Source organism: Mytilus galloprovincialis, chromosome 14 (genome assembly GCF_965363235.1).
Source record: "Mytilus galloprovincialis chromosome 14, xbMytGall1.hap1.1, whole genome shotgun sequence".
Classification (NCBI taxonomy): Eukaryota; Metazoa; Mollusca; class Bivalvia; order Mytilida; family Mytilidae; genus Mytilus; species Mytilus galloprovincialis.
Window position 1 is genome coordinate 39,512,098 of NC_134851.1, and position 27,447 is coordinate 39,539,544.

Here is a 27,447-nt window from a genome sequence, read left to right on the forward strand (position 1 = left end):
TGTAATATATAAATGGCCATGATACTATCATGGAATCAACACAAAATAGAATAATGAAACTAGAACTACTTGCAGTAAAATATGCTTTAAAAAATACATTGGCACACTGATATGAATTTTAAGTGATTTATATTGGGGAAACACAATTTTCTAGAATAGTATTTTCATATTTTTCAAAAATACAGAATATTGGAAAATGACACATGCACATGTTTCATCATTTTTATTTGATCAACATTATTGACCCAATTTTCACTTAAAAAGTGATTGAAAAAAAAATGTTCTGTTGGTATATAGGTGTGCAAAATAGAAGTGACTTTCTTGTTTGTTGATCATGTGCTATAATATGAACGTAACCAGTTATCAAAGGTACCAGGATTATAGTTTAATACGCGTCTGGCGTGTTTCGTTTACATTGCTTTCCACATAATCTATTTAACTGTGTCACTGCACCAGAATACAGTCACTCCTGTATTGCACTAATATACCACGTTGAAATATATAGATATTCTTCAGAGACAAGTGTCTGTGCACCAGAGACACATTTCGACAATTAATGTCTCGTCAGTGATGCCCAAGAAAATAATATATAAGTTTTTCGTCTCTGCTTTCAAATAGTATTCCACGAATATGAAAGCGTTTTTATAACCAGCTTAATGCTTCGACATATTCACACATTATATCCATCATTACTTTATTCGAAGCATCTACCATGATTGTCCCAAGTCAGTTTAGACTCTCTAGTTTATACTAGATGTCCATTATACATTCCGCTTCGGTGAAGAATGTTATATGCTGACCAGACATCATCTGGAATTCTTTGAAATGTCTGGTAACCCAATTTCGCATAGCTATCCATTCTCTGCATGTCACCAATAACAATAGTAATGACGTCATTCAAATCGCCCACTTCGCTTTTTGGATAGTTCAGCAAAGTAATTTGCGGTGACGTAACATAAAGTTTACCTATCGAACCAGGCCACTGTTTTTGGAACGTTGCCAATGTTCTTCGTCCCATATATGGTTTTTGAACAAGTATTATGTTACTAGGTAAATTTTTACGGTTGAGTAGCAATCTGTAACTAAAACGTATATTTTCACCTGTGTTTGTTGACTTAGTTTCTATGAGGATTTTATTTTCAGGTACCCCTTTTGCAATTGCAACGTCTCGAAATATTTCCGCTTCTGTCTTTTTCCATTTTCCTATTGAAATGTTATAAACACATTGATAGTTTAGTGAACGAGCATTATAAAAAAAAAGTGCCTAACAAGATTTTGTGAGGGAATTCGACGTTTGCTATACCACTGCTTATTTCAACGCACTTTATGAGAATACTTCTGTACCAATCGAAATGAAAATTTTTGCAGTGTTTTGAAAATTGATTTTACTTTGTATTAACGTATTGTTTGGAAGACATGTTATGTTTTAAAAGGACAAATTTTCTATATAAAGTCAATAATTATGTGGACATTTGAAGCCCAAACTTTGTATGGCCTCAAATGCATAAATGAACGACCCAAAAACTGTACTAATACAGAATGACATGTTAATGAAATTATAGCAAAACTTTTGGTTGATAAATTTTTATTCGTTATTGCAAAAAAATAAATTTTGAATATCTTACATTTTCTCCCTACCCAGTTTATCCCTATTACTTATTATAATGTGGACCAATCATTGTCATTGAATATTACGCAATTTGATTGGATTAAGTTATTATTAGTTTACCTTCAAACTGTAAATGCTTTACATACATGACTATTTATTAAATCAGAACGTGCATGAATGCAACAATAACTAAAGTTACCTTCAAACTGGACACTGGATGAGTCCATGTTATGTTTTATCAATGAAAGTATAGGTCTGAAAGGTAAGAATTGCCAATTCTCCTATGTTCACAAAATTTTCCAAATACACAGTAGATAGATTATTTTTTAATAGTCAATTGCGGAGAAAAACAGAAAAAGTTTACAAATAAGACGTTTTATTCCAATCAACAAGTCATTTTTCGGAGAGAATGGCCAAAATACACTTTTCACACGGCTACGCCAGGTAAAATTATTATTTATCTTACAAAAAGACAATTATTTTCAGTCTCATAGGAACATGCTAATAACAATTAATCCCAAACTAAGGAAGTCATTAAATACAGTCAAAATATGTCCGATCCAACTATTTTTGGAGCAAATAAGTCAATACGATCGTTTTAAGGTGAATTCCGTCTACCTCACAAAATCTTGTTAGGCACTATAGCAGTTTCTGTTACAAATAAAACACATGGTCAATATAACTTGTATAAGTATAAATAAGAGACAGCAAACTTAAAAACCGCAATGCAAATAAGGAATATTAAGATGGATTGATAAATTGATGGCTATTCAACGTAGAGTGGCCATTACGTTATGCACATTTGCGATGATATTGTGTTTAAATAATATGATATCAACATAACTTTCTACAATACAGGGTTTTAAACAATAAATTAATTCACATGGTAACAAGCAACATATAAGTCTCAAAGGTTACAACATCACAACATCTTATTAAATAAGAATCATAAACACATGTTAGATATTTCGGATAAGAGATACCTTTCATCAGTAGGTATGATTATCATATCAATCTTTATTTATTAAATCTTGAAATTTATAGAGTAAACAGTTAAAACCTAACACAGAAAAACATTTAAAATGACGTAGGTAATATAGCTTTTTACAACAGAGACTGCAAATTAATGCTGTAAATAAAAATAGAAATGTGCGAAATGGACTGGTACAACTTTAAACTTTCAATATTGACGACAGTTAAGATGTTACAACAACGATTGCTTGCAAATACAATCCCATAAACAAGCACTGTCCGATCTAAGCTGGTATAATATTCTAAATTTGACAACGGTAGATTGAAATTTACAGAAGAGCGTGTTCATGAAAATTTGAAAAAGTACAGCCTGGACTTTTGTTCGCCAAAACTTAGACAGGTGTAGTAGATATTTAATAGGTTCATCGAACAAACAAAATAACTACACAAAACTCTTTTAGAGCATTGATTTTGCTTAATACTCAATAAGAAACTCAAACAAAGTTAAAGAGCAATCAAACACTATACACGAGACATGAATAAGCCTCGGGAAATACATCTGGTTGACTATATTAAAAGTATCTTTTAGTGAATAAAATAGAAAATACCTCTTGTTAAATTTCCGGATTTACCAGAAAACAAAATAATATCAGCATACCGGTCGTACCATAATTCTGCTGCCCTCTCTGCTACTCTGACGTCATGACTTCCTAATGCGATAATGATGTCACTCTATTGAATGAATAAACATTGCTTAAATAACGTGTGTATATATATACATTTACAAGTTGGGCCAAGAAAGAACATCAACTACTACACTTACGACAGCCCTTGTCATTGTACTTCTAGACGTGAACAGTTAATGGTTATAGCGTTTGCATCTTTATTATTCATGTTCCACTCTGCGACATGCTACGTAAATTCTTATTTTGAATTTCGATTGTACTAACATTAATAATGAATATTAGATACAATACACGAATACGAAACAAAATCAGTTAGATGAAATCATAAAAGTTTTATCCAATAAATCGTGGATTGTTAAATTACGCTAAATACACATTAGTAACATTCATATATGTGGTGCTGGTGCTGGTGCTGGTACTGGTACATATATTTATAAAATGAAAATTTGCTAAATTTTAACGCTTTTATAATATATTCTTTATCTGTATACTTTAACAGTCAAAACACTTAGCAATATATATAATTGTTCATGATATTGAAAAACAGAATCGACTTTTTAACAATTCACCCTAAAGAGAGAAATAAATGCGGGATATTACAAGATACATTTTTAACTTTACCATTTATTTACTACCTGTTAACTTGCAAAACTTATTAAGTTTGAAATAAGGAAAACAAAATAGAATAGCTATTGAAAACATCACTACTATGGCTGGGTCATCAAATTTGTTTTACAGTAAGTAAGTAAATAAGTAAGTAAGTAAGTAAGTAAGTAAGTAAGTAAGTAAGTAAGTAATGACTTTATTTAAAGAGGGTGACTCAATAAGCTTTTGCTAATCTACCTTGAGGCCCTCACAGACACAATCCACGTGATGTTTTGACTGGTGATTACCCCAACTTTCAGCACAATGGCAGATGACGGTCAATTCATATTTATGACAGAAGTCGGAATGCCCGAAAAGAACAACAACTTTTGGAAGAAAAAAACTGACCATCCCTGACAATTAAGATTTGAGTCGTACACACCTGCCACATGCGATTTTGAATTTACCACATTCGTGTTTACAATCTATTAATTCAGAAGGTTATCTATTAATTCATGTAATTCCATAAGACCATTAAAATCCATTTAATTTGCACGCTATTATTATGTTTACAGAATCCAATGTTTTCGGAAGTAAATTCATGCATACACAATGTACATGGGGGTTGACTTACTTTGAGTGGACGATCGTCGATTCTTAGGTAGTTCCATATTTTCAAAGCAGCATCAATATGTAAAGATGGTATGACAGGACAGTGGTCGTTATTAGCTCCGACACAAACAAACAGCAACGCAAAAGTCCAAAAATGAATTATGGTATCACTACTCGGCCATATTATTTCAAAACACAGTATCCGTTGAATTATATTTAGCATTGTTTACATGACCAAAAGCAATATTTCTTCTATCTAATCTATATACATGTATTAGACTGAAGAAAGATTACGGACTTTCAAGGCAGTTTACCGAGTGTAAACATGGTAAATGATATGTTTATTTTTAGTCTATCTATCTAGGCTAAAATTGTTATCTGTGTGGGCGTTTGTTTACAATTTAAAGTCATTGAGTTTAATTATTTATCAAGTATGAATAGAAATACTCGATTTTTGTTGACAACAAGGAAAAAGCAAATTTCGTTGACAACGAAAAAGAGTTATTAAACCAAATATATTACATAAATTGGGAAATCAGGAAATGTAAGAGAAATTTCGAAAAATAGTTGAACATATAGAACGCTTTTTCTTAGACAACTGACATAAACGTATCTTAGTATTTTCAGTCACGTGGGTCCTTTATTGCTAAAACATAGGTGTCGACTTGTATAATGAATCAAGTTTAGAGTATACGTAGGCAACCATAGAATACAAATCATATAGATGCTATAACAACTATAATATATATCAAGACGAAATGCATTCCATTAGCTTACTTTTAATAGCTTGTGTAAGGAAAAAAGTGGAATGCATTTTATCCGCTAACAATAACCATATCTTGCTTTTTTAAGACAGTGTGGGTATATCCATTCTAAACCGTGACCAATATTACAGTATAAATGGGAGTAAATACACTTAACAGTCAGTGTGGGTTTATCCACACTAAACTAATACTGAACCTGTTTCCTTCCCAAATAACAAAGGAAAAGTAACATCCAATAAATACATTGAAATAGTTATCAAAAATACCAGGATTATAATTTAGTACGCCGGACGCGCATTTCGTCTACATAAGACTCATCAGTAACGCTCATATCAAAATAGTTATGAAGCCAAAACAAATACAAAGTTGAAGAGCATTGAGGATCTACAATTCCAAAACATTGTGCCAAATACGGCTAAGGGATAAGAAAATACTTAGTTTTTCTAAAAATTCAAAGTTTTGTAAACAGGAAATTTATAAAAATGACAACATAATTAATATTCACGTCAACACCGAAGTGCTGACTACTGGGCTGGTGATACCATTGGGGACGAAACGTCCACCATGCAGCAGAGGCATCGACCCAGTGGTGTAAATAGTTATCAGAGATACCAGGATTAAAATTTAGTACTCCAGAAAACGTTGTGCCAAATACGGCTAAGGTAATCTATGCCTGGGATTAGAAAATCCTTAGTTTTTCTAAAAATTCAAGGTTTTGTAAACAGGAAATTTATAAAAATGAGCACATAATTGATATTCATATCAACACCGAAGTGCTGACTACGGGGTGTAAAACATCGTTTGTTATTGTATATGACACCACATACAAGAAATCACATGTGACATGCCCAGACAGTTGTATTGTATGGACACAACACCTGCCACCACTGTACATCTATACATAAACATAACCAACCATCTGAACAGAAGACTGACATGACTGCATGTCTTAAGCTGATAAGAAATCAAACGTATAATGTGATGACGATACACCAATACGTTATTCATCTATTTGTAAATGAAGTATTAAGCTGAACATCCAGTTTCTGTACCACTAGGAAATAATTCTGTTCTTTGTGCAACGTTAATTCCGATGGTAAATCGCATCACACACTGAAAATAGAGATAGAGAAAAAATGGAACACAAATCCCAAAAAAAACAATAAACAGTAATCGCAAAGGCGATGCACCCGTGTCCTATGAAAAAGACTAAACAATAAAAACTGATGGAATCCATAGTGTCTATGACCAAAATAGAAAACGATGTAAAGTTGAAAATATCAATTTACAAATTTGATTGATCCAGAGCACTTTACGTGATTAATTTTTAGAGAGAACGTCAAACCCAGAAGACTGCAAGCCACGTACAAATGTATGTATAAAAAATGAATTTGTTGGAAACTTTAACTTTTCAATCGAAATGAATTTTGAAAAAAGAAAAGTGATCTCAAGATGGAAATCGACAATAGCAGTCCATAAAATCAATCAGCAATGTTGCCAATAAATTCAAAAAAGAAAATACACTTAAAAAAAAACCCACTCAGAAACTCAAAATTGACGAAAATTGAGGGGTTAACTCATACTTTCGCGGAGGATCAACAGTAACTGTCTCACAACGAACACTCTTTTCTTGTTATTTATTAAAATGTGCTTATTAGTAATATCCAGTGATAGGACATGAACCTGTGGAGTATGGATATATCTTATTTAGCCTAAGAAATCAGATTTACACAAAAGACCTGATTTGAAAGCATAAAATGTAAACAAGATTTTCAAGCATGAAGGATAAAAATAGTTTTAACCGAAAAACTGAACTCCAAGGTAAATTTAAAAAAAGAAGTCTGAAAACTGACAAACCTTTATGGTAGATTATGTCAACCAACATAACAACTGGTACAACATTAGTGTCATAATCCTGACTTAGTTCAAGCATTTTCAGTAGTTGGTAGTTAATATAATCTAGTACATATCGAAAAACGTAGTAACATATTCACACTTTCCCGATAATACACATAAGGTACAATAAAACTATGTAAACATGGTAAAGGTCAGACAAAACAGATAGACAAATACCGAGCCACGTCCAAATTCATATGACCCAAACAGACATCATATTACAAAAATAAAGATTAAAAGTTTAAAAAAAAAACAATTAAATTGTTCACATCATCAGCACTTATTATCTATGACCCAAGACCTTCTGTGATAAAATAATACAAAAGGTCGAACGGTTCTTTTAACCGATTTGTTTATTTAATGATTCTTTTTTAACTTCCATTTTCATCGGACATGGTCTGATAAAAATAGGTTTATCATCTTAAGATTTTTAACCTAAATGTTTATATTACCTGTCTCACTTGTTTTCAATTGAATAAAAAAAAATATCCTTTAAACATTCCTACGTACAATTGTCTTGTGTAGTGATGTATCACAATGGCTCAAACGCCATCAAAAAATTGTGCGATTTGCAAAAAACTAGCTGCGTTATATTGCTATGATTGCCAGCAGCAATTATGTCTACAATGCAAACAAAACAAACATGACAGGGAGGCAGTCTATCAGGATCACAATGTTGTAGATATTCCTGAAGCAGGATATCGTATTTTCAAACCTGTACCAGTTTGTGACGTTCATAAGAGAATTTTTCTTTATTATTGTAGTAAATGTGATTGTTTGACATGCAAGGAATGTATGACAAGTTCCCATGATGGACATAACACAAACGAAATTAAACAGATTGCTGATGACCGCCGTCAGGATGCGAATCAGATAACAAACAAGTTGAAAGCGAAAGTTGAAAAAATAAAAAAGACATTGGAAACTATTGATGGCCATCATTCGTTTCTCATACAATCTGGTTGCGATTCTTACATCGAGGACATGGAGAAAACGTCGGTGGAGATACAGCAGATCATTGATGATAAAAAACATATTGAACTGACTACTGCGTTTGACCACCGTGAAAACGAGACACGCGATTTAACAGCAAAACGCAATTTCTTCCAACGACATCATAACGAATTTGCTGACCAATTGTTGAAGTTTGAAAATCTATTGCAAGAACGACATGACAATTCGTTCTTTATGGAATGTAAAGGTCTGCAAAAAGAATATCATATAATGAATGAAGAAAGTGAGCAACGTTTATCTAGCCCAAGACAAATGCCAGGTTTCAACCAAGACACATTTAGAAGAGTTATTATTGACGAAATTGATACACAGTTCAAAATGGGGTATGTTATCAAATTGACGCTGTCTTTACTATATATACAATACGATGTTATTTCCACTTTTGATTTGGACTGATCATACTAGAATAAAGAGTGATTATACATACAAATATCCACCGAAGTAGTAATCTTTTTTTAAAACAACCAACAAAGCGATATATGATTTAAAGGGCACACCTTACTCGTGTTACCTTTGACTTAGAATATCAACATGGGACAATGAAATACATAGACAATAATAGTGCATTGACTTGACATATCAACGATATAAGGATGAGGATTATAAACGGGGAAATGCGAGGCTGTGCCCGTTTCGGGCCGAATCCTTATATCGTTGATATGTCAAGTCAATGCACTATTATTGTCTTTATACTGCAATCTAAAAAGCATTTGCAATTGTTGTTTAATGCGTTAAGGTTATTTATTTGATTTAAATATTTGGGGAAATCTCCTTTAAAAAGACCTCAAATCATGCTCACGGAGAAATTTTCAACACAATGAAATGTACATTTACCTGTTGAAACCCACACTCGATTTTGAACGAAATCATTTGAGTATGGACTAAAATACCAACCATAAGCATTACAAATTAATGATTTATAGGTTGCAAAAAAAATATTAATAAATGAAATATGTGTTTCCAATAATTGCAAAAGAAACAAGGTTAAGTCGTTCCACGCAACGTTGTATGCATTGGAAACAAGAACAGGTTGAAGAGGTCGCATGAATTAAATGTTATTTCGGCAACTTCTATTTAAATATTCATGAGGAAAGGTGATATCGGGTCAGTGACTGTATATGACATAAAAATATACAGTCAACGCATTTTGACTGCTCAAATAGAACGAGTGCAATATAAAACACACTACAATAAATTTATAATGTCAGGGTAAAATTAAATAGAGCATAAAATTTACGAAAAATATTAACATCTAAGTGACATATTCAGAAACAAAATGTTTACGCAAGAAACAATTTTTGGCAGAAAAAGCAACGCGTCTTGTGTATTAAACTATTAGTTAGGTAACTCTTGATAATTATTGTACAGATAACATTTGAAAGCTTCCAAAGAACTGATAAGAGCATTTTTTTGTTTGGTTTACCCAAAGTTACTATTAGCGTCCATGTATAGGTTTAATCATAACCAGCTTTGATAAGCAATTGGTAGAACTATAAATTTTCACTAATTCGTACTATGAACATAAAAATATTTATTTTATAAAAATATTTTCTTTCTTCATTCAAACTGTATACCTTACAACAAAATATTTTCATTTACCTATGTATATTATTGTAAAAGGTTATTGCTGTTTCCTTTCTTTTTTTAACATTTCACGGCAGTAAATAGTTATGAAAGGTATCAGAATTATAAAATATTGTTGATTTAATTATTCATTCCTTATTTTATTGATTTTGTGTTTATGCTGTATCATATATGTATATCATATTTATTTGTTCAGTGTATGTTTACTTGTGTTAACATGTCTTATGATTGAGTAGGTCATTTCAATTGATATTTTATAGTGTGTCTTTTTATGTTGTGATGTTACACTATTTTATCAGATAAGGATGAAGTTTGGTACTTACTTAAACATTTTACACCGCTGTAATTGTTTGCGCATGTCCTGAGTTAGGAATGTGGTATTCAGTAGTTGTCGTTTGTTGATGTAGTTCATAAGTTTTTCTCGTTTCTCCTTTTTTATATAGACAATATGATACCGTTGGGTTTTCCGTTTGAATGGTTTTACACTAGTTATTTTTTGGGTCCCTTTATAGCTTACTGTTTGGTGGAGCCAAGGCTTTCTGTTGGAGCCAGTATTTTGACCTATAATGTTGTTTTTTTTTATGATTTGTGACTTAGATGAAGAGTGGTGTTATTGGCACTGAAACAACATCCTTCTGTATCTGATTAAACATAATGTTTCTATATACTTTTGACTTAAGTATGGGAGATAATTTGCTACTTCTCATAAACAGAATGACATTTTTGGACACATACGGTAGCTGTGTTTGCACTGATTCAGAAAATTTATGGTTTCTATATTTTTTTTATTTCAAACAAGGGAGATAATGCGCTACTTTTGGTCTAAATAGTGTCACGTTCGATTTCTTTTAAAGATTATTTTATGGTCAATATATTAATTAATAGTTTATTAGTATGTATTTCATTGAATAATAAGGTACAGGTCATTTTCTGTTCATATTATCAAGGTCATGTGTCATTTTACTCTTTGTAAAAGACAATATGACTTTAGCATGTACCAGCATTAGTTATTTTTATTCACCTACTGTATTAAAATTTAAGGGGCATTGACTCCTATAAAATATCTTCAAACTGTTCACTGTTATATTATAATTCGTTTCTGTTGTGTTGTAGTTTTCCTTTTATATTTGGATATTTTATATGTGTTACCCTCAGTTTTAGCCAGTACCCCGGAGTTTTTTTTTTTCTCAATCGATTTACACTTATATGCGGCCAAGCTTAGCGAAAGGTAGTGCGACGTAATCAGTCAAACACACTTTATTAGATTTACTCGTAAAGGAACGATCGTTTTCATTGGCCAATTCAAACCTTCGCCCTCACTCCTACGACAATAGAACACGCGTACTATAAGTTGAAAGGACTGATCAGTATTCACGTTGCCGGTCAAGGTTGTTATAACCTCCATCGTTGTATTTATGTACAGTATTGTGTTCTTGATTATCCCATAGCAATTCTAACTTTTCAATGATACATGTATGTGCATGTAAAATTCATTAAATTTATAATTTTGTACACCAGTAAAATTTTAAACTTTAAAATCTTAAGGTTTCACATCGAAATATTAAATTCAACTGTCTCCTTTCAGATGTTTCTGGATTTAGAGATTTACCATTTTATTTTGATGGGAGGGTGGACTCTGTTGTTAGTTCTTTTTTCTAAGTTGTATTCTCTGCCCTGTCTTTTTATTTTTAGTCTATTTGGTCCTGCCTTTTTAGTTTTTATTAGTTTGTCCGGTTTTTTTTTACATAAATCGTAATTCGTTCTTTTTGCCAAGTTGCACATCCTGCCATTTTATATCTTTTGCAAGGTTTAGGTATTCGACTAAGAACAGAAGAATAGTGGGATTTTTTTTTTGTTATTCAGTTTACTTAATTTGGAAACAAATCACGAAATTCTAAGAAAACTCAGAGCATGTAACCAACCATACTTTGTTTAGAGAAAAATAGAGATGGCAAACCATGGCACAGTGGAAAGATATGTACTTTATAAACTCAAATGAATTTTATACTTAACTGTTTTGCTATTCTCGGTTGAAATTCGAACGTAGATTATATATTAGTAAATATCTAAATAGTTACAGAGAAAACAATCAGTTTTTAAAAACGTGTTTATTCATCAAATGTATTGATACAAAAGTGGACCCCTTCTAGTACATGCATTTAGTCATACTTATTAATAATTTCTTTATATATCGTTTATCAGTTTATCTTACATGTATGAATTTGTATTTCATTTTAAATTAGGCATGCATTTTGTTTTAGTTCCACACATACAAAAGAAAATAATCTTTGTACCATTTCAACCCGTTTTACACCAAAATGCCTTCACTAAATTCATTTGAATTTCGTGTTGATCATGATAGTACGTAGTGTCTTCATTCACGTGCACAAATGATACGATTATTTTTTTCTTTCTTTTATATTTCGGGGACAATTTGCTCCGTTTATGATACGTAAATTCTTAATAACCAAACGCTTAGCTACTGTGTAACTTTCTGTATCTTCGTTTTATAGCATGAAAACACTAAAATAGGAATGTGCAACCCATCATAACTTTTTGTAATTATTGTAATGGATCAGCATTATGAGATCCTTATTATAAGTATCTACGACATTGAAAGAAATTAAAAGTGGTTACTTAATCATGTATAAAAGCGGCACATGTATTTTATTTTATCCTTATATGTTTCATAATGCCGTACATAACATGCATAATGTACACGATAATTATGTTGCTGCAGTATAATAAATCTTTCGGCCAATTAAATGAGACGTTACAAGTTGTTTGTGACACGCCAGAATGCTATCAATGAACTATCAAACGCTAAAGTTGACTGCATTTCAGTGTATTCGTATTTAAAATGAAATACAAAACGAAACGTGTATGATAAATTGATAAACAAAATATCAAGAAAATTAAGGATGACTAAATGCATGTACAAGAAAAAAACATCTTTTTATGAATACATTTAAATGATTGAATGAATAAACACTTTTTTTAAAACTGTTTATTTCTATTTACATAGATAAAGGAAGATGTGGTGTGAGTGCCAATGAGACAACTCTCCATCCAAATAACATTTTATCAAAGTAAACCGTTATAGGTCAATGAACGACCTTCAACACGGAGCATTGGCTCACACTGAACAACAAGCTATAAAGGGCCCCAGATTACTAGTGTAAAACCATTCAAACGGGGAAACCAACGGTCTAAAATGTATAATATATAATTTACGTTCGTTTTTTAACCGAGAATAGCAAAACCTCATGAAGTATATCGTTGGAGTTTATAAACTACATTTAATCATCCCCTGTGCCATGCTTGGCCATCTCCGTTTTTTCTTAACAAAGCATGGTTGGTTACATATTATGAACTAACTTACAATTTCGGGATTTTTTTTTCTTCAAGTAAACGGAATCAGAAAAAAAAATCACTATCCTATGTCGAATACCTAAAACTTGGCAAAGAATATGAAAAGTGTTTGTAGAAAATACGGTTTCATTTTTCAAGCACAACGTTAATTCGTCGAGTCTATTGAGTAAAAAAAAAAGGCAGGATAAGCAACTTGGGGGGGAGTCAATGAAAAAAATATGTGAATTGAGTTTTTTTTTCTCCTACATGAAACTTTTGATGTCGTCCCTTGATCTAGAGGAGACATTTAAATTGAATATTTAGATGTGAAAACTATTAAGAATTTAAAGTTTAAACTTTACTATCAATTGCAGAAAATTATAAAACCAATGATTTCACATGCACATTTATAAAAGCTAGAATTGTGATTGGAATCATGGATGCGAATACGACGATTGAAGCTTTAAACGACCTTGACCAGCTACGTGAATATCAATCTGTTCATTCAACGTTATAGTACGTGTGTTCTATTTTCGCAGGTGTGAGGTTGAAGATTTGAATTGACCAATGAAGACGATTGTTCCTTAAAGAGTTAATCTAATAAAGTTTGTTTGACTGATTATGTCGCACGACCTTTCGATAAGCTTGGACGCAGTTAGGGGTATGAATTTCAAACAGCGGTATATTACTATTGCCTTTATTGGACTATATATATAATTTGTTTGTCTCAAGAACTGAAGCATCTATCACTAGTTCTTTTAAATGTATCTTGCATGATACAACACACAATGTTAGATGTAAGTTGTACAGTTTACACAAGCAATGGGCAAAATTTAGAAAATGATTTTCGCTTGCTTTTCTCTCATGACGTCTTTACACTAAATCCATTTGATATTGAGTGTGTACTGATTCACATTTCAGAATTTGTTATTAATATTTTGATAGTTTGCTTTAAACAAGCTTTCAATAACTGCGATAACTTTCAGATCTGTACTTATTGTCATATTGTTTTTGGGATGTAAAAGTGCCCTTCCACGTCCATGCTGTGTTTTTGTTTCATGTATTTCTGTATATATCCATCTATGAAGTTTAAACCTTATTCAACTGATTTTCATAGTTCGTTTTTATGGTGTACTGTTACACCACTGTCTCATATTCGGGGGATGTTTTTGACTACGCTTACATGTTTAACCCCCACACATGATATACATTTTAACAGTTTTTGGAACAATGACTCATATATATATATATATATATATATATATATATATATATATATATATATATATATATATATAAGATATCATTAGATAAATAAACAATTTCTTTCTCCTAATAAATGAAATAGTTTACATCAGTTCTTTTGCATCTCGCTTTCATATACTATGACTATCAAAGCTGAAATTTTAAAATATGACCCCGACCTTTGCCCTTGACTTGATTTGCAAGGTTTTTGACTCAAATATCATGAATATCTAAAATGAAAAGTGCTGAGGTCTTCACGGCTTACGATCAATGAGTTACATTGATATACCGATATAATGAATAGTAACCGGTAAATAACTGTTATAAAAATTCACGCAAAATTACGAAAAAAAGAACTTTATCGATATTTCTTTTTCGTTACAAAAGGAAATGCAAACACTAGATAAAGTGAATGATTAGATAAATCTGACAAATGGAAGCTGGTTTAACACCGATTCCACAAATACATGGTGTTGATAAAGTTTTGCTAGTAAAAAGGAAATAATTAACTTATTTGGTTTACCGAAGTGCACTATGAACAAAAATGAAAAAGAATTTTGTTATTTTTCTTTTGGTTACGGAGGAGATACAAGAACAGTGTTTGGAGTGATAACTGCTACAGAAAACAAATATGGTTAAACAGGATGAAATTGTAAAGTGCATTAACAGAAAGATATCATATACCAAACATTGCGACGATATCTTGCGAAAAAAGTTACACGCAAGAAATAAATGTAGCGGAAGAAGAAAACAATATTAATCACAACAGAAAAATAGAAAGATCTAATAATTATAATATATCCAAATATAATTCAACCGATAAATAAGAAAGACATTAATATGATAATAAAAATATTTTATAGTTATCGTATTTATCTAATAACTAACTTTTGATTCTTCATAAGTTTCCAAGGGCTATGCACTATATTTGAATAAATGCATGTACTGTCAGATGGTACTTTGCATCATTTTTTTTTATTGGAGATGCCTGGCACATAAGTAGTCCCGAATACCGAATACTAAATCACTTAATATCTGGTTTCACTGAAGAACATGTAGAATATTGTTGTCTTTTTAAAGATTTTTTTCTATTAATAGGGCCTTCATGGTTTTGAATATCAACATGATAAAATTAAAATAATTTTTAGATCATTCTAAAATTATTTTCTATATTTAATTGGTGCATGCATACGTAGCTGGGAGCATGTCAACGCGCCCAATCCATTTAAAATCCTACAGTGTTTGAGTGCGTCCTTGATTTTCCTCTACGGAGTCGTTGTACGGGATTTGATCACAGGCAAACCACTATAACCTTATTGTTTTCATTTTAAACAGACTGAAAGATCTAGAAATAGCAGTTGCCAGTCTTACAAAAGAGAAGGATGAACAAAACAAGGAACTGAAAGGAAATCAAAAAGAAATTGAAAATTTATTAAAGTAAGTTTTCATACCTAGTGTTAGACGTATGTAAACGGTTTCAGATAACTATACATATAATAAAATAAAAATCAATATTTTTTGGTAAATTTTGCACACATATCTGGATGATGAATTTTGCCATTTAATGGGTAATTCATAAATGTAATATTATAGCAATATAACAAATATTTCATTATCACAGAACAACCCTATAATCGATTATTAAATAATTCGTTGTTAAATTGTAATGTCTTTATTTAAATGAAATAAGTGTAATGTCTACATTTAAATGAAATAAGTGTAACATCTACATTTAAGTGAAATTAGCTTCTTTGTTATCTATAGTAACTTAATTTTTTGATAGATTCTTGTGCGACTTAGTTGGACCTCCAAAACCATGTGCTATATTTTTACTAAATTTGTATTTCTGAAATTAGGTTTTGCAACATTATTTTATAGGACACCACTCACTAATACTGGGTATAAAATTTGTTTGATTGATGTTTTTAGAAATCTGAGACACTGATTTAAACATAACTGGTCTAGGAACAGCATGTAATTCAAATCTGGCAAATAATGGCACCCGTAAAGGAGCTACTCTCATTACAAAATTTGAATGCATAACAGAAAAGTGAATATCACAATTGAAATTTTTTAATACATATTTTGTTTCATGTAGTACATGAACCTAAATTATAGATTAAGGCAACAGTAGTATTACCTTAGCGTTATTTGGCACAATCGTTTTGGAATTTTGGATCCTTAATGCTCTTCACTTTGTACTTGTTTGGTGTTATAAGTATTTTGATATGAGCGTCACTGATGAGTCTTATGTAGACGAAACGCGCGTCTGGCGTACTAAATTATAATCCTGGTACCTTCGATAAATCCGAGTTACAAACTAAAACTGAGAAAAACGTATCAAATATAAGAGAACTACAACACAACGGAAACACATCATGAAAATGTAAAACACACAGAAACGAACTATAATATAACAATAAATAAAGGCAACAGTAGTATACCGCTGTTCAAACTCATAAATCCATGGACAAAAAACAAAATCGGGGTAACAAACTAAAACTGAGGGAAACGCATTAAATATAAGAGAAGAACAACGACACAACACTACAATGTAACACACACAGAAACAGACCAAGCAACAGACAAAATCCCCCGAGAATAACAAATATAACATCAAAACCAAATGCATGAATTTGGGATAGATAAGTACCGTGACACGTCTTATCGCAATGTGAATTTACACTCAAAAATAAGAGAAAACAAACGACGCAACGTTAAAATGTAACACATACAGAAACGAACTATAATATAACAATGGCCATATTCCTGACTTGGTATAGGACATTTTTAAAGAAAAAAAATGGCGGGTTGAACCTGGTTTTGTGGCATGCCAAACCTCCCTCTTTTATAGCCTTGTGAAATATAACATTAAAATGACAACCCAACACCACAGGACTACAATTTAAATAAATTGGAGAACACAATCGACAAAGAAACACACAAACAACAGCCAACAAAAGGCAACAAGTTCAAAATTTTAATACGCCAGAAGTGCATTTTGTCCACACAAGATCTACTAGTGGCGCCCAGATACAAAAGTTTGAAAGCCGAAACAAGCACAAAGTCGAACAGCATCGAGGACCAAAAGATAAAAAAAGTTGTACCATTATCCTGACTTGGTACAGGGTATTTTAAGAACAAAATGGTGGATAGAACCTGGTTTTGTGGCATCCCAAACCTGCCGCTTTAATGGTAATGATAAATATAACATTAAAATGACAACATCACATGACGGGAATACAATACAAATAAATGGGAGAAAATAAAGGACAGAGAAACAACCAAATAATAACCAAGAAAAGGTACCAGGTTGAAAATTTAATACGCCAAACGCGACCCATGTCCACACAAGACTAACCAGCGACACTTAGGTGAAGAAAAAAAAATGAAAGTCACAACAAGTACAAAGTAGAAGATTACCGAGGACCAAAAGTTCCAAAAAGTTGTGACAAATACAGGGTTATTCGCCTGGGACAAGAATATCCTTATTATTTAGAATACTTTTCAATTGATTTGTTACTCTAGAGCTAGCTCAAAGTACGTTAATTTTGTTGAACGAGGAATACTACTTTCTCAAAAGTTGATAAGACCGGGCTATGAATCAATCAAATTAAGGTCATCACTCAATGTAGCCATCATGAGCTGATTGGCTATTAGAAATCATATCTGATATTCTTCCTCAGTCATAGGATCCTTCCATCATTACCGAACTGAACAAGGAAATAACACGACGGGTGCCGTATACGGTGCAGGAAATGTTTACCCTTCCGGAGCAAATGATTTCACTCCAGGATTATAGTGGAGTTCGTGTTGTTTCGTAATTATTATTTATAACTGTTGCTGTAAATGTCCTTTGGTTTTGCGAGTCTTTGTTTACTCCTTGGTTTTGATTGTTATTGTCTTATAAACAGAAAATGTTATAAAATAGCTATATAATATATAAACATGATTAAGCTGAAGGGGTGACTAGCTACGGAATAAAAACGGATACACTACAAAAATACACAGCCGTGTTAGTCAAAGCCAGTGCCACATACAAACTACAAAGTGATGTCACATTTGAATGTCTAAAACGAGTTCCCAAAATTAAGAAAAAAGTTGGATGAAATTCAAGATAAGATTTGTATGACTATTCTAACATATCTTAATAACAGTGAAAATTACAATACTAATAAATATCACATTGTAGTAGTAATTCGATAATTAGTTATATCATCTTGCTATGTCGCTGTTTCTTCTGAATCAAACTGTAAACGAAATATTTCGTGAAAATTTCGTTGATCCTAACTAAAATCTAATGAATGAACTGGATGATTAACTTTTTCATACCTTTTTTAATCTTTACCATAACACACGAATACAACAGAAAAAATATAAGATTTACAACTACAAACATAAAGACATGTGACAAAATTCGATGACAATAACAAATATAACATCAAAACTAAATAAATGAATTTGGGATTACCGTGACACGTCAAATTCACTCAGCAAAACAGTCACAAGTTGGCATGACACGGGTCACGTGTTGGCATGACACGGGTTATGTTCTTCTCATATATTTTATGATAGTATGATACCTAACGGTAGGGATTATGCCTGATATTCATATGCTTAAGACTTTATCTTTCAATCAGTTTAATTGAGGTCTTGAGCTGGCATATCAGTTAACTGCTAGTAGTCTGTTGTTATTTATGTATTATTGTCATTTTATTTATTTTCTTTTGTTACATCTTCTGAAATCGGAATCGGACTTCTCTTGAACTGAATTTTAATGTGCTTATTGTTATGCGTTTACTTTTCTACATTGGTTAGAGGTATAGGGAGAGGGTTGAGATCTCATAAACATGTTTAACCCCACCGCAATTTTGCGCCTGTTTTTTTTTAATGGGACAGCTGAAAGACGCCTCCGGATGCTGTAGTTTCTCACTACATTAAATACCCATTGGTGACCTTCGGCTGTTGTCTGCCCTATGGTCGGGTTGTTGTCGCTTTGACAAATTCCACATTTCCTTTCTCAATTTTCATGATTTTACAATCGGGAATAAGTCACGTTCGGTATTTTATTTTCAACATTTTCCGAACACGCAAGTTATGTATTATGAACATTCTCACATAAATTCATCAGTTGGTCAGTCAAGATGATTCTGTTCATACTATTGGGATTTGTTTTACACATAGTGGAATTTTCTTATTTTTTTCGTAATTTGAAAATAATTTTTTTTATTTGTATTTTGTTAAAAATATATATATTTCACATTCATTTGACATTGTCCTCAAGAAAATATGTTTTTACATTCATCATTAACATAAATAGCAACATTAGTTAGTGTGCAATTATATTAAGGTTTCTTTTTTATCTGTACCTTTTATTTTTGATTCCTTCTATAACTCCAAAGTTTTTATTCTTGCAGCTCTAATATAGTAGTTATTTGTTATTTGAATTTGATTATCTTCTTTTTTCTATTAAGACTTTTTTCTATGACTTTTGTTTTAATAGCAGGTCAGTGGTCATAAAGCTTACAAATTATTTTATTAATTATAAAAAAACGTACTACGCACATGTTTTTTATGTATCAGCCAAACACGTGTATTCGTGTATAAAACTAATTATCATCAAAACTCATACACAGTGCAAAATTTAGAAACTTATTATTCTTCTTTGTTATACTATGAAGAAGTAACAAAAACAAAACAACACAAAAAACAGAAAATGAAACTTCTTTAAAATCAGTTGCTTTTGAATTGGGCTACTTTAAGTACTGAAATTACACAAAACATGAAATAGACGAAAGACACTAAAGAGAAAGTCAGAGTTGTAATTTGAAAATTCCTTTTAAATAACCTCACATGTTTGTGTCGGTGTCCTTTTAAGCCAACTATGCGTATTGGGTTTTCTCATTGGTAAAGGCTATGCGTGTGTCTATGTATTTGCTTACATTCAATTCATTTAAAACTTGGTGGATAGGTTTTCTCACAGAAAATCCTACCACAAATCCTAAATTGTCTCATAACAGTTCAAGAAATTACCATATAAAAAACTAGAGCCTTATGATTATCTTCATGAATCCATGATTGGTCATGCGAATTTCATATTAACCAAATTAAAGAACCCATCCCCGGTTTTTAGTGTTATTAACAGAGAAGTTCAAAAACGTTTCGTGGAGCACATGGAACCAAAAAGCACACGAAGAACATTCAGTTCAATGTTAGTTGACATTCCACCGGAAAAAAGAACTCAATATATCACAATATTTCGGGCCTTAGAATAATACATTTGACAATGTTGAGAAAAGCTTTAAATATATCTTCATTGCAGTGCTCAGTATTCCGAGTGTCCAGTATTAAACATGTTAAATTTTGGTCTAATACTTTTTATTAAGGACATGCCTATAGCCCTATTCGCAATTTTGCGTGGTTTTTTTTTTTGCCATTACATTGACATCTACATCCTTCGTCTGAAGAGCATTACTAAATAAATGTAGATATTAGATTTACAAAAATCGTTGCTTTCCCTGCAAACAAACAGATAGGAAACTAACTGATAAATGTAAACACAATAAAGGAATTAAACGAATAACAATCGGAAAGGATGGCAAACCACCAATAAGAAATTTATATTTATCCCATTTGTCAGATAGTTTTTAGAATAGTGTCGAAAACAATTGATATTTTATAGTGAGTCCTTTTATGTTGTTATGTTATATTACTGTTTTAGGTTAGGATGAATGTTGCAACCGGTTAACACGTTTGACTCCGCTGCACCTTTCCTAAATAAGGAAACTCTTGTTTAGTGGTTATCGTTTTTTTCTATATAGATAAGACCGTCGGTTTCCCTGATTGAAAAAGAGATAAAAAAGGTACGAGAGGGACAGTCAAACTCGTAAATCGAAAATAAACTGGCAACGCAATGGTTAAAAAATAAAAAGACAAACAGACAAATAATAATACAAGAAAACCAACACACATCATAAAAAACTGTTTTGATTTTTATCAGGATTCATGAATAATTTCTCTCTCTTTATCATAAAATTTTTGTTTACATTTTCTATACAAATACGTCTAGTGTTTAATTTATGGATATCTTTTTAGTTTGTTAACATGAAGCCATCTCATATGGTTATATCACTTCACTTTAATTTATTAATATAATTTAGGGAATTACAACTAAAGAAAAAGGCAGAAACAGAACTTTTAGATAAAAATAAAAAGATGAAAAAAGAGATGGAAGAAAGAAACATCAGAGAAGTCGAAGTGTAAGTCGTTGTTTGTTATGCATCATTACTTTGACATATACATTTTGAAAGCACTGACTTGTCAGGAAACATTTAAATACTTTATCATGTTATTATCATGTATTTGGTTTAGATTTCACTGGCAAGTACTCAAAGTCGGATAGATATATTTATAACACCGGATGTATAAATATTCAATGAAACCGTCACTGGCCATAACCTGCTGATGTTTTCTAGGACAAGCCTAAAAAGTCCAAACAATTTAGCGGTGGTGCTAATTTTTTTCATTAACTTTGATAATATCTGTTACAGATTCATATAATATCCGTAATGTGTATTCCTTTTATTATAAAACCTTTTGTTTTGCATGCCGTTACCATTGTTAAGCGTCATTAGATCACAAATCGCAATTACTGTTGTCTGCACAAGAAAGTATATGAGTATGCAATGGTTCAATTATTCGAACAATATTTCAATAGCAAGAAACTAGTTTTATATTACTTAATATAAACAAAGTCATGAGAGTGAAATACTTTTTTTTAAACTAAATGTCAGAAAGAGCATAAACATATAACAAATACAACTACTCTTCAGCAAACGATTTTTGAGTTAGTTTGGATAGTTTTTCTGGTATTGCTGCTCTGGTTATGACATTCGGGGATTAATTGTACAATTAAATTGAGCTTTTTTAACAGACTTTTCACATTAAAGATAAAAATCAATGGCAAACAGGTTGTCTGGTATATATGGAGCTGACTAGGTTATAGGAAAGGTAAACATCAATATAGATATTTATACATATTTGATTATTGATATCCTTTCTGAACAGATTGACAAAAGAGAGGGATACACTAAAAGAGAAACTGAAAGGAAAGGGTGACGAAATAGCTAATCTATCAAAGTAAGTTTAAATACTGGACTCATTTTAGAGGTTTTTGAATCTTCATTTTCAACAGATCAGAAATTAACCATTCATTATTATTAGGTAAAAGGTTAATTTTGACTTTCAAGATCTCTGAGCAATAGACGACTTAATTTAAGTATATATTATGTATTTCGAAAATACGAATCAATGATAATACGAAATAACAAAAAAAGAATGAGAATCGAGGCTTCATGTTGAAGTCCGATCTTTGACCTATAATAGTTAACTTTTCACCCATTGTTACTTGGATAGAGATTTGTAGCATTGCCACTCATATTACATCTTCTATTAAATGCTCAGCGAAGATTCAAGCATAATATTCGTTTTCACATATAGCTGTTGATGGTAAAACATGCTTTGGTTGATAATGTATGTATCGATTTATTTGTTTTGATTTTTATCAGGATTCATGAATACTTTCTCTCTTCATTCAAATATTTGCGGGTTGAATTTTCTGTACAAATTCTTATCGAGTGTTTTATGTATTGCTCTTCTTTTTTGTATATTTTGATGCTCTTCAACTTTGTACTTGTTTGGCTTTATAAATATTTTGATATGAGCGTCACTGATAAGTCTTATATAGACGAAACGCGCGTCTGGCGTACTAAATTATAATCCTGGTACCTTTGATAACTATTGTTTACATGAAAATATCATATTATACACTTTTAACTTCATTTCATTTTAGTTTATTTATATAATCTGATTATATAGGGAATTACAACTAAAGAAGACAGAAGAAACAGCACTATCGGATAAAAATAGCAAATTGCAAAATGAGATAAAAGAAAAAAACATTAGGTAAGTCGAATTGTAAGTCTTAGTTTGTTATACAACAGGTACTTCGACAAATACATTTTGAAATCACGGTTTTGTAGGGAATTATTTATTATTCAGATACTGAACGACATTAATATATCTTATCAACATTTAATGTCTAACTGAAGTATAAATATAACCTTGCTGTATAACTTGTGTTGACGGCACAATACTAAACATTTGGAATTCGTAATGCAAATATCAGGTTCACCTTTGTATGGTCCGTATGGAATAAATGACTGTGTTTGTCAATTTTGTTTTGGAAACAACTACTTGTTAGCTGACGCTATTTGGAATGATTTGTTTTTAGGCTTTGAGATGTTATTTCTGAACAACTCGGACTCTTCAAATGTGAATGTTAGTAAGAACATAATACATATGACAAATAATTGTACTCTCTATCAGACGATGTTTGATAAGTTAGAATAGTCTTTTTTTTCTAAGATTGCTGACATGTCGGGAACAAATTACAGTTTTCATAAAACTTTTCATTTCATCGCTAAAAATCGATGACAAACAGATTCCTTGGTATGTGTGACGTTGACTAGATAATCTGAAAAGTAATTAGCAATATATTAACGTACTTTGTTAGTTGATATCCTTTATGTACAGACTGAAAGAACAAAAGACAACAGTTGTCACATTGATAAATGAGAGTGATGCACTAAAAAAGCAACTGAAAGGAAAGGATGAAGAAATAGACAATCTATCAAAGTAAGTCTAAATACATGACTAATTTGAGAAAAAAAAATATTTATCCTTATTTGTTATGTAATGGAAATTAACATTTCATAATTATTAGGTAAAAGGTTGATTTTGACTTTCAAGATCTCTGAGCAATAGACGACTTAATTTAAGTATATATATTATGTATTTCGAAAATACGAATCAATAATAATACGAAATAACAAAAAAAGAATGCGAATCGAGGCTTCATGTTGAAGTCCGATCTTTGACCTATAATAGTTAACTTTTCACCCATTGTTACTTGGATAGAGATTTGTAGCATTGCCACTCATATTACATCTTCTATTAAATGCTCAGCGAAGATTCAAGCATAATATTCGTTTTCACATATAGCTGTTGATGGTAAAACATGCTTTGGTTGATAATGTATGTATCGATTTATTTGTTTTGATTTTTATCAGGATTCATGAATACTTTCTCTCTTCATTCAAATATTTGCGGGTTGAATTTTCTGTACAAATTCTTATCGAGTGTTTTATGTATTGCTCTTCGTTTTTGTATATTTTGATGCTCTTCAACTTTGTACTTGTTTGGCTTTATAAATATTTTGATATGAGCGTCACTGATGAGTCTTATGTAGTCACAACGCGCGTCTGGCGTACTAAATTATAATCCTGGTACCTTTGATAACTATTGTTTACATGAAAATATCATATTATACACTTTTAACTTCATTTCATTTTAGTTTATTTATATAATCTGATTATATAGGGAATTACAACTAAAGAAGACAGAAGAAACAGCACTATCGGATAAAAATAGCAAATTGCAAAATGAGATAAAAGAAAAAAACATTAGGTAAGTAGAATTGTAAGTCTTAGTTTGTTATACAACAGGTACTTCGACAAATACATTTTGAAATCACGGTTTTGTAGGGAATTATTTATTATTCAGATACTGAACGACATTAATATATCTTATCAACATTTAATGTCTAACTGAAGTATAAATATAACCTTGCTGTATACCTCGTGTTGACGGCACAATACTAAACATTTGGAATTCGTAATGCAAATATCAGGTTCACCTTTGCATAGTCCGTATGGCATCAATGACTGTGTTTGTCAATTTTGTTTTGGAAACAACTACTTGTCAGCTGACACTATTTGGAATGATTTGTTTTTAGGCTTTGAGGTGTTATTTCTGAACAATTCGGACTCTTCAAATGTGAATGTTAGTAAGAACATAACACATATGACAAATAATTGTACTCTCTATCAGACGATGTTTGATAAGTTGGAATAGTCTTTTTTTTCTAAGATTGCTGACATGTCGGGAACAAATTACAGTTTTCATAAAACTTTTCATTTCATCGCTAAAAATCGATGACAAACAGATTCCTTGGTATGTGTGACGTTGACTAGATAATCTAAAAAGTAATTAGCAATATATTAACGTATTTTGTTAGTTGATATCCTTTATGTACAGACTGAAAGAACAAAAGACAACAGTTGTCACATTGATCAATGAGAGTGATGCACTAAAAGAGCAACTGAAAGGAAAGGATGAAGAAATAGACAATCTATCAAAGTAAGTCTAAATACATGACTAATTTGAGAAAAAAAATATTTATCCTTATTTGTTATGTAATGGAAATTAACATTTCATAATTATTAGGTATAAGGTTGATTTTGACTTTCAAGATCTCTGAGCAATAGACGACTTAATTTAAGTATATATTATGTATTTCGAAAATACGAATCAATAATAATACGAAATAACAAAAAAAGAATGCGAATCGAGGCTTCATGTTGAAGTCCGATCTTTGATCTATAATACTTAACTTTTCACCCATTGTTACTTGGATAGAGATTTGTAGCATTGCCACTCATATTACATCTTCTAGTAAATGCTCAGCGAAGATTCAAGCATAATATTCATTTTCACATATAGCTGTTGATGGTAGAACATGCTTTGGTTGATAATGTATGTATCGTTTTATTTGTTTTGATTTTTATCAGGATTCATGAATACTTTCTCTCTTCATTCAAATATTTGCGGGTTGAATTTTCTGTACAAATTCTTATCGAGTGTTTTATGTATTGCTCTTCTTTTTTGTATATTTTGATTCTCTTCAACTTTGACCTTGTTTGGCTTAATAAATATTTTGATATGAGCGTCACTGATGAGTCTTATGTAGACGAAACGCGCGTCTGGCGTACTAAATTATAATTCTGGTACCTTTGATAACTATTGTTTACATGAAAACATCATATACACTTTTAACTTCATTTCATTTTAGTTTATTTATATAATCTGATCATATAGGGAATTACAACTAAAGAAGACAGAAGAAACAGCACTATCGGATAAAAATAGCAAATTACAAAATGAGATAAAAGAAAAAAACATTAGGTAAGTCGAATGGTAAGTCTTAGGCCGTGTTCACACCAAATTCCATGTACAGTAAACTTGTTTACAATTAGTTTAATGAACTGGACATTGGTTTCACATTAAATTTGTTCACATCTATACAGTCACCTTGTTTAATTACCTGTACATAAGATTTGTTCACATTTGTAAACTCTATGTCATTTAAATGTTCATTTCGTAGAATCGAATGAAACATTTTCGGACAACTTTTCTAGCAGTAAGGGAACGACCATTTGACTCTAAATAGGGGGAATGGAAATATTCCGAACCCCAATTGGATAAAGAAAACAATTTTGGTTCTACAGATGATAAAAAATATTCTGAATCAAGAGTTTCCCCATACATTAAAGTGTTAAATGTTGAAGAAAAAAAAATTGATTACCAGCATCGAAAAAAAAAACCCGGAATAAAACGTTTGCGCGGCAAAATTCTGACTCAAATAAATAAACAAAATACCCCCCCCCCCCTTTTTTTTAAGTTAAGTGGTTGCTTCTTTATGAAAGCCATTTTGATGATTTGCAGTAGTTTAAAGATACTAAAGATGTCTCGATTAAGCATTAGAAAACGTAGGCTGCAACAGCGTGCTTTCAGACGAAGAAGAAGGATTGATATATTAGGGATCACTATATTTCTGTCTTTTCTGTTTGTTCAAATGGTATTTCTTCTCCAAGAAGTATTTGGCAAAGGGAGTGGGTAATGTTTTTTTTTCTTTTAAGTGTAATTTCACGGATCCGAGATACTAGACAAACAATACATTTACCTCACACTTTTTAAGTAATTTTATGAGTGAATCGTTGTTTGAGTAAAGACCAGTGGCAAATATTTCTGTGTAAGTTAAGTCAATTCGGAAAGACTTTAATTTTCAAATGAATTATGTGTTCAGCAATGATGCTGCTTTGGGTCTTGATAAGGGCTTAATAAAGCTACGTTAAGTTTTATTTCTAAACAAAACAAATAAATATATCAAGTTGAGACAAATATTTCTGTAAAGAACTTCATAAATAATTGCTATAAATATCAATTTTAT

The 27,447-nt window shown here is 31.3% G+C and overlaps 2 protein-coding genes and 1 long non-coding RNA gene across 3 annotated transcripts; 2 read left to right on the top strand and 1 right to left on the bottom strand.

Annotated features, from left to right (window-relative positions):
• Positions 1 to 208: 208 nt before the first annotated feature.
• Positions 209 to 4,800, bottom strand: LOC143058431 (uncharacterized protein SCO4629-like). Its single transcript, XM_076231917.1, has 3 exons — positions 4,487 to 4,800; positions 3,190 to 3,313; positions 209 to 1,203 (listed from the first exon to the last, which is right to left on the bottom strand). Exons 1-3 carry the CDS (start codon positions 4,685 to 4,687, stop codon positions 746 to 748), a joined length of 783 nt encoding a protein of 260 aa, XP_076088032.1. The 5' UTR covers positions 4,688 to 4,800; the 3' UTR covers positions 209 to 745.
• Positions 4,801 to 7,676: 2,876 nt separating this feature from the next.
• Positions 7,677 to 21,577, top strand: LOC143059608 (uncharacterized). Its single transcript, XR_012973536.1, has 3 exons — positions 7,677 to 8,461; positions 15,654 to 15,755; positions 21,479 to 21,577. It is a non-coding gene; the product is annotated as an uncharacterized LOC143059608 (long non-coding RNA).
• Positions 21,578 to 22,277: 700 nt separating this feature from the next.
• Positions 22,278 to 25,590, top strand: LOC143059475 (uncharacterized). The gene is made up of 6 exons (XM_076232979.1): positions 22,278 to 22,288; positions 22,386 to 22,457; positions 23,196 to 23,282; positions 23,913 to 24,014; positions 24,759 to 24,845; positions 25,476 to 25,590. Exons 1-6 carry the CDS (start codon positions 22,278 to 22,280, stop codon positions 25,579 to 25,581), a joined length of 465 nt encoding a protein of 154 aa, XP_076089094.1. The 3' UTR covers positions 25,582 to 25,590.
• The last annotated feature ends 1,857 nt before the right edge of the window (positions 25,591 to 27,447 follow it).

Bases quoted from the DNA above. Each gene is read 5' to 3' on its own strand.
- LOC143058431 (XM_076231917.1), bottom strand. From the start codon at position 4,687: ATGCTAAATATAATTCAACGGATACTGTGTTTTGAAATAATATGGCCG. The intron at 3,314-4,486 runs GTAAGTCAACCC...TTCATTCAATAG, and splicing joins TCGACGATCGTCCACTCAAA to AGTGACATCATTATCGCATT. The intron at 1,204-3,189 runs GTATTTTCTATT...ACATTTCAATAG, and splicing joins ATCCGGAAATTTAACAAGAG to GAAAATGGAAAAAGACAGAA.
- LOC143059475 (XM_076232979.1), top strand. The intron at 24,015-24,758 runs GTAAGTCTAAAT...CTGATTATATAG, and splicing joins GAAATAGACAATCTATCAAA to GGAATTACAACTAAAGAAGA. The intron at 24,846-25,475 runs GTAAGTAGAATT...CTTTATGTACAG, and splicing joins ATAAAAGAAAAAAACATTAG to ACTGAAAGAACAAAAGACAA.